The sequence below is a fragment of the Drosophila montana genome, unplaced genomic scaffold (assembly GCF_035044405.1).
Source record: "Drosophila montana isolate Dmon_TW-CO22-7 unplaced genomic scaffold, ASM3504440v1 contig_1505_1, whole genome shotgun sequence".
Taxonomy (NCBI): domain Eukaryota; kingdom Metazoa; phylum Arthropoda; class Insecta; order Diptera; family Drosophilidae; genus Drosophila; species Drosophila montana.
In genome coordinates, this window is record NW_026996452.1 from 4,919,094 (window position 1) to 4,931,775 (window position 12,682).

Here is a 12,682-nt window from a genome sequence, read left to right on the forward strand (position 1 = left end):
GAATGAGCTTAATAGTAATTAGAGTCAAACTTGAGCATTGTCAGGTAAATCAACTGACAAAAATACGATCCTTTACGAAACTTACTTTGAAGTGTGAAAGTAGCTGTTAACTTTGACAGGAACATGGAAAATATAATCTTAGCTAACTAAAGTAAATAGTTATAAAAGACTGCTTGCGAAAACAAAGCATACAGTTGGGCGCATGTAAACGGGATAAACAAACATTTTACAGCACTGACTTTTCAAAATAAGTACGCTTGCTCGAAATGGGAACACCATCTATCTAGCTTCTATTGATAAAATACAAACTATTTAAGCTACAAACATTAAAGGCCATTCAATGTTGCCTGAGGGTGGATTTAAATGGAACTTTTCCAGTTTTGATAGCAGCATATTATCAAAATATTATTGTCATGCTCGGCTTCATTCATAACATTAAGAATTAAATAATAAAATTATCATGCTTACGATAAACTGGCAAATATTTCAAAATTTGTTTATCAATTGCTCGTGTGCCCCTTCTTTTACCTGATATTTGGGCATGCGTCTTTTGATTACCTTCTTTTTTGCCATGTGAACCAATTGAAACCCCAAATTTGATTATCTTTCTACGAATTTGAGTCAAAAATGTCACAAAAAAAAAACCCGTCGGGTAATCAAAAATAGCTTATTAATTGCTATTTATAGAGAAATTTGTATGGCTTTACGATTATAGTCGGTTTTTATTATTTACCGGAACTAGAAGCTTATCGGAATTGATTGGATACTTATCTGAAAATAAGATAAATTCATTTCTTCAGAACATAATATTATAATAGCTAAAGACTGGTATACATATGGGAAATTTAGAAGATAGTTATTATGTTTAAAGAAAATCAGGCTTCAGAACACATAGTAGGATATAAGTCTTACAGTTAGGTTAACAAAAATTTTACCAAAAGGGGAATACTTACGTATCTTCGACTTTTGTATTTCCAATAGTTGAATAGGCGCTTTAGAGTTCGCCCTCGAAATGATATCTACTATGTAGATACTTGTATCTAAAAGATACAAACGGCGACCTGAAAACAATATCGCGCTCAGGTAGCGAGTAAATAACAATAACAACAATTAGGCGCGTTTATTTTGTATATATTTTATCGCGAACGCCAATGCCCAAAATCAAAAGTAATCCATCATCTCAGAGGCTTTAAGGGGACCCCGACTACCCCGTCAGATAAGGGACCGCCAGCCTACCTACCCTCCCTCCATCCCCTACTCCACCTCTCCACCCCTCTCCGAAAAGCAGTTGTATAAACGCATAAATTGTTTCGAAAGTCCCAAATATATAGAGTAATGTTAACCAGAGGGCTCAAATCATAGCAACAACTCGATTACTCAATCAAAAGCGAAATTCGTGGATCGCAGCGGTGCGTGGAAAGTTCTGCGGGGGCAGGCGGCAGCAAGCCGGTGAGAGCCTATTGGTAATTTTAATTTGTTTACAACTACAATAAGCGAATGGGAGCAGAGAGTGCGGCTGAGTTAGGGTATTGCACGACCACGAGTTACTCTGTAGAAGGTTGAAATCGAATGCATTTGGAAAAATATTAAAGTCCAAATTTATAGTACTTATTTTAAGAAGAACTTTTCGATTTATAGAGGCACGTTACGTAACGTGTCAATGTTTGTTTTCGCTTATTTGAGTACACTATCTTCTTTAATTTCGAACACTTAAAAACAGTGTTGTACATAAATTGATGAAAGGAAGATTCGTTTTTAAATATACATATATTGGTGCTCAGAAACTAAATATCATTTCGAAAGCCACACGCTCTCCTCAATTAAGTATATATTATGGACATATACAATATTTTTCTTAACAGAGCACATGCCAGTCGCTGGTTATATTACAGGGTATATAGCAAAACGAACAGTAGTTGTGCTCCGAGGATGAGAACAACGAGAAGTCGAAACGACGTCCGAGCGATATTGATAAGCGGGTGATTAACAATTACTCGATCAAAAGTACCGACAATATTGTCGTGCAACTGAGATGGCCATACGCTGAACGAGATGGCAACACATTGCCGCAGCCAGTGTTGTCAATGCTCGTGTGTGCGTGTGCGTGTTTAATAAGCCCCGAGTGTTTTGATTTATATGACTGGTGGATCGGCTCGATTGGACTGCCAACTACTGAGGGCCGAGCCAACGAGCCATCGGGCCATCGGGCCAGATCGGGCCGGATCGGGGCTGCCTACCGGGGCGACGGCGACCTTATCGATGATAGTAGCCCCCCATTCATTATCTATGTACATACATGCGTATCTACATAGCGTCGGTTATATTATTGTTAATATAGTAGATATCAATACCCATTAGCACAACATTATATGTATATGTACAATCTATTATGTTCTGTGAAATCAGATTTAGTACAATTTATTGGGGACCCTCGCGAACGGCCAGCAATTAGTTCATCGTCGGCGCCCGTTCAAGTCGCAAGTCGCCTCTCTTTTGTGGGGATCGCCAGTCGAAATATGGATAACAGCACGATTAAGGCGAACAAGTCCGCTTTCTCCATAGACAACATTCTGGAGCATAAAACACAAGCCACCCAAGGGAGCATTAAAAAAGCAACAACACAGTCGAGTCCCGGCGCCGCAGCTGCTGCAACGGGATTTGCGCCCACGGACCGGAGTCCAGCGTCCAACATATACGATCTGTCCGCACAATATGCGCTCAAGAATCTGGAGCACGGCACGGGGGGCACTTTGCTGACGCCCACAACGCTGCGCTTCAATCCCGTCTACACAGATCCCGCCTCGTTGTTCTATCAGCAAATGCTGAATCTACAGAAGAACTCTTCGCTCTTCATGCCACACTTTCAGGCCGCCGCGGTGGCAGCCGCTGCGGCAGCACAGCCAGCCGCCTATTGTGATCAGTACAGCCCGTTTCTCGATTGTGAAGGTGAGCTCTATATGAAGAAAATATAATATATTTCAATATAGACCAAAGCTAAGAATTATCGATTGAAGATATCGTGAGGTTTTCAGTTTAAAGCGGAACATATTTGTTTTAATAATTGAAATCTAATATCTTAGCTGACATTTGCATAATATCAGGACAGTTCTTAAGAAACTTGATGCTACAAGGATTAAGAGCTAAAAGTACCGAATTTGTAATAATAGACGAATTTTGATAATGAACTCAAAAGAATTGATGGGACAAATGTAATTGAAAAAAGTTCCTTAGAGTTTTTCGATTAATTAAGAGCAAAAATGTAGCGAATTTTAAGAAATTTGATTAGGATCTTCAAAGAAATTATTTTTCTATAAAGATTATAATAAAAGCTCCAGATATTTAAAGATCATTACGAATAGCAAAAGTTTATCTTTCGTACTGTCTATAACTTCTTTGGGGCTAAGCACAAGCAGAGGTAAATTAATCTTTCTTCCCATCTATAGGATAAATAGTTAGATAAATAATTCAAACCTCATTCCAGTATTATCCAGAAGTTACTGCCTTCAAATAAATTTAAATTTTATATAAATAAAGAAAGTTATATCTGTGCATAGATCTTAAACTACATCTGCTGTCATTTTTGAAGATCCTTTTGCTAAATTTACTTTAAATATTATTAAAAAAACTAAATACTTTACTTAAATACTTTAAATAGGGAAATAATAATGACTGCATATATAGTATATATGTATTGCCAAAGTCCAAAGTTAATACGAATGGCTACTAAAAAGGTATCATTCGATCGGGCAGGGTTATGAAATACCGGATATGAGTCAGGGCAAATTCGTAGCACCTATAATGAACGAGCGATATAAATACATAATTAATAACTTAGGCGGGTAAAAGTCCAACTATAATATCTAATAAAACTTGCCCAATTTCGATAAAGAAAATCATTGAACATTTGTTCAAATCGTAATTACTAAGGCAGAATACGTCCCATACTAAAGAAATTACAATAAGCTGGGCGCCGTGGAGGAAAAACAAATGAAAATATATGAAAAATAATTCGTGGGAATATTATTTAAGATCTGAGCTGAAAACATGCCCAGCTCCTGGTTTTTGGGGCGTTTGGGGAGTTTGGGGCGTTTGGGGCGTTGCCAGGCCCAAGTTCAAGTCAACGAACTTGGCATTATAAAGCCCCATAATATTTTAAGAACTAACCCCAACACAATATCATATGGCTTCATTTAAGTACGCGACGACCTTGCTGATTGAGTATATTTAAAACTAAGTCGCATATTTAAATGCATTTTGAACCTTTTTTGTCCCGCATCAAATATTATGCTGTTACGAGTTTCCCCCCCCCCCCAATCATGATTAATGTGCATCGATGTTTGTCAAAGTCAAGTGTTGGCGCCAACGCTGGCCACTTGAAATTCCCACTCCCTCTCCCTCCCCCCCCCCTCTCTCAGCTCCCTCTCTCTCTCGCCCTCGCCCTCGCCCACACGCTGTGTGCATTTCCCAGTGCAACGTGTTTGGCCAGATTAGCCCGTCGTCTGGCATTTGGATCAACTGCGGTCCGATCCCTTACACCCCCTTACTCCCCGCCTTACAACCCGAAAGCCCTTGTCGTTCTCATATGACACGCATTATTTTTCGGGAGCCTTATCAAAATGACAAATGTTTGAAATTGAGGTGAGAGCCAGACAAGCAAATGGCCCAGCTAAAGTAATATCACATTCTTTGGGTATGACTGTCCCACAGACACCCTGTAAATATATATACATATACATATTAATGTTGATTCTATGGATTATCGTGCATAAAGTTTACCGTTCTCAGCTTAACTTGGCGCTGATAATATTTATCGTAAGACATTTTCAATAATCTTCAATCGAATTTTCGATTATTTCAATAAAAAGGCTTATAAGAAACCCAAAGTATCGGGCATTTATAGATTAAGTGCCGTGTGAATAATATATTTTCTCTTTCTTCGTTCAGGCTTAGGATATTTTTCTAGCAAATAAATATTCATTTTACCCTATTTATATAAAATGATATATATTTAAAAGCAAAGTATCTAGAATTAATAGTTATAGAGACGTGTGATAAAATATCATAAGTCCAAGCTAGGTTCAAAGCTAGGTTTTTCAAAGCTAGGTTCATGATGTTTTTTCTCGGTTCACATCTTGGTTTGTCATATTTTTCCTTTTTTCAGGTCTCGTTTTTTTCTGGGGAATTGATTAAGGTTCGGCTGTTTTCGTTAGTTGATTCCGGCTAAGACTATCTTCTTAGTAAAAGGCAAAGTTGTAGTTCGTGCGATTTCGAACCGTCGCGGTTCAAACCCATTTCGAATTTTTTGTTTTCTTAGCTACAGGATATGTTATGGGAATTGTTGAAACTTAAGTCCGTTACTTAGGTTCCGTTACTTTTGTTTTTAAATTTCGCATCAGAACATAACGTCAAAAAAAAATGTGTAGTCAAGGTGAAAAACTTTTTAAATAAAGTTTTTGCATATAAATAAGAATAAATATCTTATATATATTGTGTTAAATATAGATAAAGCACAGAACAAGTATTTAGGATCAAAGGCTTGATTTTTATTTTAAAATATATTTTTTACTCTTTCTCCTTACTTAGGATCTCATTATTTTGCAAAATATAGTTTACTGATGAGAAGCTTGATTTATATTTTAAAATATATTTTGTACTTTTCCCCTTACTTCGAGTGTTTACTTAGTATTTTTTATAATATTGAACTAATGTAAGGCTTTTAAAATATATTTTGAATTTTTCTCACAAACAGAATATATTCGATTCGTTTCCGAATTTTTTTTTTATCATTTTTACTTTTATCATTAGGATCTTAGTATTTTACATAATACTGAACTGACTTGAGGCTAGATTTGTATTTAAAATATACATTTTATTTTCTCCCTTACTTGGTAATCATAATAATAATATTGACCTAATCTAAAGTTTGATTTGTATTTTAAAATCTATTTTTCATTTTTACTTTTCCTTTTACTTATTATTTTTACTTAGTATATTTATTAAGTATTTTTACCTAGTATTTTTCTATTCTATTTCTATTTCTTTATTTTTTATTTTTACGTTTTTCTTTTACTTATTATTTTTACTAAGTATTTTTCATAATATCGACCTGATCTCAAGCTTGATTTGTATTTGAAAATCAATTTTTACATTTCTTTCCCTAACAAACAGAGCATGTGCGATTCGTGTCCGAATCTTTGGTAATACCATTATCTTAGCTTATCTGAACAAAAAATGCTATTAGTGGCGATTAATAGGCGCTGTCCATCATCTTCTGGCGACAATTGCCATTCGATTCAGATTGAGATAAGCGCGTCCGCTGTCGTCGCATACGGACGGGTTCCTCAATTCCATTTTCAATAATATTTTAGTTTCTTTGGGTACAAGTGTCGCTGCCTCTTCATTCAATATTTGAACGATTAACAACAAATTGTTCTCAAGTGCAAGAAATCAACAAAAAGCAATCTAAAAAATAAAAAGAAAACCAGTGCAAGCAGAGCAGCGACGGGGAGGGGGGGGGGGGGGGTGGCGCGGAGAGGTGGTTCCATGTTTCAGAGCTTATCGCGCAATACGCCACTTAATAAAAATAAACGTTAATAATTGTATTTGTACAATTTAAATTATGACATTAAATCGCAAGCGTTATTAATTTTAACGATATGTTTCCATTTCGCATGTTTTCAATATATATTTATATTTACTATATTGCACATGGCCTGAGGTCAGTCGGTCTAAGTATGGATAGTTATCTCAGCGTCGTATGACTCTCCGCCATAAGGCAGTCTCCGTTAAATTGGAATTGTTAGTGCAAATTTCCGTTTCGCAGTCCGACATGGGCATTTCTGTTCGCCCGGGAGCGATACGAGCTTTGGACTAGGCACCTTATCACGCCATCCACTCGACACTCTTTCATTAGGCGAGCTCATATACAATCGAATTAGTTGTTGGCCAGCTGGCCCCCCCCCCCCCCTCCGATAACAATTATGGCAATTGATTCTTTCTCAATTGCCGTCAGGCGCAGCCCATTGGTGGGCGTAGCCATGCATATAGAGTGGGCGAAATAGCACGCCCGACGGCCCTTCTGGGTGTGCGAAAGAGACGCACAAATCACTCTCTCTGGCGCAGCAACCAATCAAAAGCGATCGAAAATTTCCCTCGAATTTATTATGAAGTACATTCAAACGTACTAAAGCTTTTACAGTTACATACAAAAATTGGAACGCATCAATATCAAGATTTTAGTTCGTCATAAGTCAGGAAACATTTTTCTCAAAAAAATCTAAGTGTATTTAAATTTATTTAATTTACTAAATTTGAAATAATTTGCAGGACTAAAACAAGTTAAAAAATGTTTTACACTAATTTGAACTTAAAATATATCAAATTTACAAAAGGTTATTTGATATTGAAATATTGGAAAAAAAGAAATTATCGAGTGAATAATTACTGAAATAGTTGGAAAATATATAAAAGAAAAATCAACATAATCAAGCTGTTAAGGAGCTTAAAAATCAAATTGGTTTTCAAATACTTAGTTATTTAGATAGAGTTTCAATTTTTGGGAGGTGTAAACAAATAGTTCGAAAACAAAATCCACAAACACTTTAAAGATATTGTTTTTTTTTTTTTTTTTTTTTTTGCTGGTTAACCAAAAATCAAACAGATATTGTCTTATGCTTATTTTGATATTTAAAATATGAAAGTTTGTAAAATTAGCAAAGGTTTATTCCCAATTGCGAGTAGAGGAAATGTGATAAATGTATATTTAATTTGATAAAAAACATGCAAAATATTTAATACCCTTTCAAACATATGCCTTGTGCAGATATGTAAACATATTGAAGCTTGATGAGTTCGACTATATGATAGCTATATGATATAGTGGTCCGATGTTGATAAGATTTTTCATATATATAAGGAGACTAGTTCGCATTGAAATAGACGGGCGGATATATCAACTCGGCTGATCTAGAATATATATATACATCTTATGAGGTCGGAGGCATTTCCTTCCATGCGTTATGCATTTTACGACCAAATTATAATACCCTCCCTATAGGGGTATATGGGCGCAAATAAAGTTGCCTAACCGACAATCTTTGCATTTAAATTCGAATTTGTGATTTACCTTCATATTTATGTGGCCAAACTGTTTCTTCAGGTTTCAGCAATCCCGCATCCGCTGCCGCTGCCCTCTATTGCAATGCGGCCTATCCGGGCGCCAGTTTCTACATGTCCAACTTCGGGGTGAAGCGCAAAGGTGGCCAAATCCGTTTCACGTCGCAGCAGACGAAAAATCTCGAGAATCGTTTCTCCAGCTCAAAGTATTTGTCGCCCGAGGAGCGGCGCCATTTGGCGCTCCAGCTGAAGCTGACGGATCGCCAGGTGAAGACCTGGTTTCAGAATCGGCGCGCCAAATGGCGACGGGCCAATCAGACCAAGCGCAGCGGCAGCGGCGGCTCAGCAGCCACGCCCACTTCGAACAGCAGCAGCAGCAGCGCACCGACGGGGACGGGCAGAGGGGCGCAGCAGCAGGCGCACAGCGAAGATGAGGATCGCATGTACCTGTCGGCAGACGAGGACGACGATGATGACAATGATGAGGAAGAGGCGGAGGAGGAGGAGAATGTGGCGCAGGAGGCAAATACGTAGCCAATTAGAATACAAACACAGATTTAATTTAAGTTTTGCTTTACACATTTACTTTAAAATAAATTGATTAATTTTTGCATAGTTTTAATTGTGGTTAGTGGAACTGATAGCTCTCCAGACAGTTGCAGTTGGGCAGGTTGCAGCGCGGCGCCAAATTGGACAGGTGGCCCATGGTGACGGGAAAGGAGAGCGGCACAAACCACTTCGGATACGCGCAAATCGCGGCGGCGGCGGCGGCTGTCGTCGACGTTGCCTTCGCCGCATACTGCAACAGTAATGCAAGCTGCAGACTTAACAATGAAGAACGCTGCAAGTCGACTGCAACCGACTGCGCAATACTCTGTTCACAGCCTCTGTAACTTATCTAGTGGAGGTGTTCCATTTTGGGTAACTAGTGGTTATATTTCCCGAAATATCGATATCAGGGATATCGGGGAAAGATATCGATAGAAAGGAATGTAAACTTGATTCGGAATTTCTCTCTCTTTTTCTCCAGCCCTGATTGTTCCCATATAATACCTAGCATACTTACGAGCATTATACCCGTACAGGGTGTAGGGTATTGCAGGTGGAGGCGAATTTCTCTCTCTCTCTCTCTCCAGCTCTTACAGTTCTCATATATACAATCTATCATATAAGCATTGGCTATAATGTATAATACCCGTTTTCAATGGGGAACAGGGTATATAGAGGCGGAGATGAGAACATACAAACCGAATTTGTCCGTCTCTAGCTCTTGAATTCCCCGAGTTAAATTTAAATAACATTGTTTCAAGAATCGATATTTATCGATGTTCGGAAAATAAATCGAAGCAAATAATCGATAGTATAGATTACAAAATTCTCTCTCTCTCTCTCTGTCCCCATCCCTCTAACTTATTTAATTAATTTATTAGCAATTTTTGTATGGGAACAGGGTATATAGATGAAAATCGATATTTATCGATGTTTGGAAAATGGAAAATGCGTAATTGAAATTTCACATTACTAATCTAGCCGCTTTCAATGCGAATAGGGTATAATTTGATCAAAATCGTACTGATTAAGAGTCGAACGGACACAAACCGAAAATACACTTTCTGATTCGTGAAACAGAGTATGGGGATAGTTGGTAACTGCTGCAGCGGCTCACCTGTTCGGCTATGACTGGCCTGAAGGCGCTGCTGCGCTGCGGCATGGCCAGCTGCAGCGACGCGGGCTGCGACGGAGGCAGCGACAGTGGCTGCGGCAACGGCGGCAGCTGTTCCGCCGGCGGCGAGACATTCTCGATGGCGCGTATCAGGTCCAGGTCGCAGCGCTTGAGCACCAGCTCCAGCACGGAGCGTTTGCGCTGCGGAAAGAGCTGCGCCAGCATATCGATCGCCGTCTGGGAGACGAACTCGCGACGCGGCGCACTCAGATCCTGGGCCACAGCCAAGGCTTCGGGCTCCGCATCAACTGGCTTCGGCTGCTGCTGCGGCTGCTGCTGTGGCGCCTCCTGTGGACTGTGTGCTGCTGCAGCCTGATCCTTGGGCTGCGTTACGGTTAGGCCAAAGATGCTGCCCGGCGGCAGTGCATCGATTTTGCGGCCCGTCTTATTCGCCACCAGGCGCAGCGCGATGGCATCCTCCACCGCCTGCTGGCGCTTGAGGGCGACCTGCGAAATGCCAATTGAAATTAATATGCGACAAGTGTTGGACGCGGCTTGCCCGAATCTCTGTTTGACTTTGCGTGCGGCAAACAGACAAACAAAACAAACCGCCAAACGGCCAAAAACAACTGCAATTCCTTTGGGTATCACAAACGCACCGAAGCAGGGTGTTCCCAAATACAGAAACCGGCCCAAAAATGGAAAGAAATAGTTAAGCGTGCTGCGTCGTCAAATATGCCAATAAATTTGAGCACAGCTTAATATGGTTTATATGGTTAATAAATATGTATAGATGTATTTAATCAATTAAAAGCTCTATAAAAGCTCATCCAAAGCTTTACGCGTCTTATTGATTAAAATCTAATTGCTTTGATCCTTTTTGTATTGAAGTTTTTAATTCAATTAAATGCTCATTATAAGCTCTTAAAAAGCTCCACATCAAAATGAGTTTTTAAAGTAAATCTCAACCTATTCGTTATAAAGTTAAAAATATATTTAAATAAATGAAAGTTTTAAATATTTAAAGTTTTTAAAAAGCTCAGTATAAGCTCAAAATAAGCTTCTGAGTCTTTAATAACTCGAAAGCTCAAAAATTGTTTAGTTTTGATATTTTAACGTAAAATAAAAGCTTCGTAAAGCTCATGGAAAGCTGTTAAGTTTGTATTAAAAAGCTGCTTTAAGGCTTAAGATTAATTTAACTAAATCTAATGTAACCCTAGAAAAACATTTGCGAGATTTTTACAAGGCCAACTGTAAAAAACACTCAACGATTTTCAGAACTTCAATTTCTGCGAATTTGGGAACTGTCTTCGCCCAGTTAATTTGCCCCTCGTGTAATGCGAGCCCTGGCAACAGTTGTGCAAACATTTGGTAAGCGGATATTTTAGCTCGATTTGTTCGTACGCTTTGACAACTTTCCATCATCATCACCGAGACCAGAAGAAGAAGGTTAACACAAATCTGGACAGCATTTCGTATTTCATTTGTTTGCATTTGCTCGCAGCGAGCTGGGAGCAGGGGTCAGGGGGCAGGGGTCAGGGGCTGGGGCAGTTGGCCCATGGCATGTTTATCTTTCAAATTAGAACATTGCGGTGGTTAATCTAAAGACAATACTAACAGAATAACTATTAATATGTGCGAAGCATCCGATAAGAATAACGATAGTTTCTTAAGTTAAGGCTGCAAAGGGTTAACAAGCGTATAATTATAGCAGGAGCTGTCAGCTTGGGGCAAAACACGAGGCTAAATTGACTCCAAAGTTAGAAAGAGACTATAACGGTAAAACAATTTGCAAAACGTTTACGGATGCGTAACAACAGAGAATAGAGAAAAATCAAACTACGCCCAAGGGGAGAAATTGTAGGGAACTCCTAATCTTAGAGAACAGTTAAAAACTGCGAGCTTCTTATAAGGCGCTAAAATATTTGTCGATTCGAAAAATGCCTAGTTAAATGTTACAATACGTTTCGATATACTCTCTTTTTTGCCTTTCTCTCAGCAAAAGCTCAGCTCACCTGTGCGGCCATAATGCGCTGTCGCTCGAAGATCAGGACACACTTGGCACACTTGCAGCTCTTGTAGGTGCAGAGCTTCTTGTGGCCGCGCAGCTCCGAGATGATGCCATGGTTGCGGCAACGGGCGCACTTGGGCACCCGATTCGAGGCCTTGGCCAGCTGCGTCTCGATGGGTTTCGTCGACTTCGTCGAGCCGGCTGCGAGTCGTGGCCGCTTGGCCGCGTTGACCTGCCCAACCGCCGCGATGTCATCGGCCATTGCAGCAGAAAGGATTCAATTCCAAGTGATAATTGTTGAAAGTTGCGACCGTTGGCTTTGGTAGCGTTGCAAATGCCAAGCGAAAAGAAACTAAATTTTGGAAACACTTGACTTGATGTCGAATTGTTTCAAACCAAATTTTCAATTGGCCGTCTTGTTGATCTACGCAGGCGCATTAGTGAAATGTGCTTGCAGCAAGTCCTGGACAATGTGATTGGTGGTTGTAACGTGCTCTGGCACCACCCACAGGGCGGCGCTTAAAAAGGGGGCGGTTAAAGTCATAAGCTAAGACATAGCTACAAAGTGAAATACCGGAGAGTGCTCTAAATTTAAGAAATACTGCAATTTTGATTCTTCAACCGAATTTTGTAATTATTTAAATACAGAATGCGTTAAATGTGTGTTGGTAAGCGGGAAAATGAAGTGACTTTACGTTTGCTAACCACTTAACATATTTGCTCCACACCTAACAGAGTGCAACTCCACAGCTAACAGAATATGCAATCGATAATAAGCTGTTTCTTAAGTGCCAAACAGCAAACACGTTGGCAAAGCATACAATTTAATAACTAATAGCAATACTAAAATTAAATGCATTTTGTTCTACTAACATAACTTTTGCGTTTACATG

The 12,682-nt window shown here is 39.2% G+C and overlaps 2 protein-coding genes across 2 annotated transcripts; one reads left to right on the top strand and one right to left on the bottom strand.

The window, feature by feature from the left end:
* Window positions 1-2,516: 2,516 nt before the first annotated feature.
* Window positions 2,517-8,649, top strand: HHEX (Hematopoietically expressed homeobox). Its single transcript, XM_064689283.1, has 2 exons — window positions 2,517-2,946; window positions 8,159-8,649. The coding sequence occupies exons 1-2, from the start codon at window positions 2,517-2,519 to the stop codon at window positions 8,647-8,649; spliced, it is 921 nt and encodes a 306-aa protein (XP_064545353.1).
* A 6-nt stretch (window positions 8,650-8,655) lies between these two features.
* On the bottom strand, window positions 8,656-12,066 carry dmrt93B (doublesex-Mab related 93B). The gene is made up of 3 exons (XM_064689293.1): window positions 11,794-12,066; window positions 9,782-10,285; window positions 8,656-8,932 (listed from the first exon to the last, which is right to left on the bottom strand). Exons 1-3 carry the CDS (start codon window positions 12,049-12,051, stop codon window positions 8,744-8,746), a joined length of 951 nt encoding a protein of 316 aa, XP_064545363.1. The 5' UTR covers window positions 12,052-12,066; the 3' UTR covers window positions 8,656-8,743.
* Between the last annotated feature and the right edge of the window lie 616 nt (window positions 12,067-12,682).

Excerpts from the sequence above, each read along its gene's own strand:
- dmrt93B (XM_064689293.1), bottom strand. The coding sequence starts at position 12,051 with ATGGCCGATGACATCGCGGCGGTTGGGCAGGTCAACGCGGCCAAGCGG. Across the intron at positions 10,286-11,793 it reads AGCGCATTATGGCCGCACAG|GTCGCCCTCAAGCGCCAGCA; the intron begins GTGAGCTGAGCT and ends GGCATTTCGCAG. Across the intron at positions 8,933-9,781 it reads GGCCAGTCATAGCCGAACAG|CTTGCATTACTGTTGCAGTA; the intron begins GTGAGCCGCTGC and ends TTAAGTCTGCAG.
- HHEX (XM_064689283.1), top strand. The coding sequence starts at position 2,517 with ATGGATAACAGCACGATTAAGGCGAACAAGTCCGCTTTCTCCATAGAC. Across the intron at positions 2,947-8,158 it reads CCCGTTTCTCGATTGTGAAG|GTTTCAGCAATCCCGCATCC; the intron begins GTGAGCTCTATA and ends CTGTTTCTTCAG.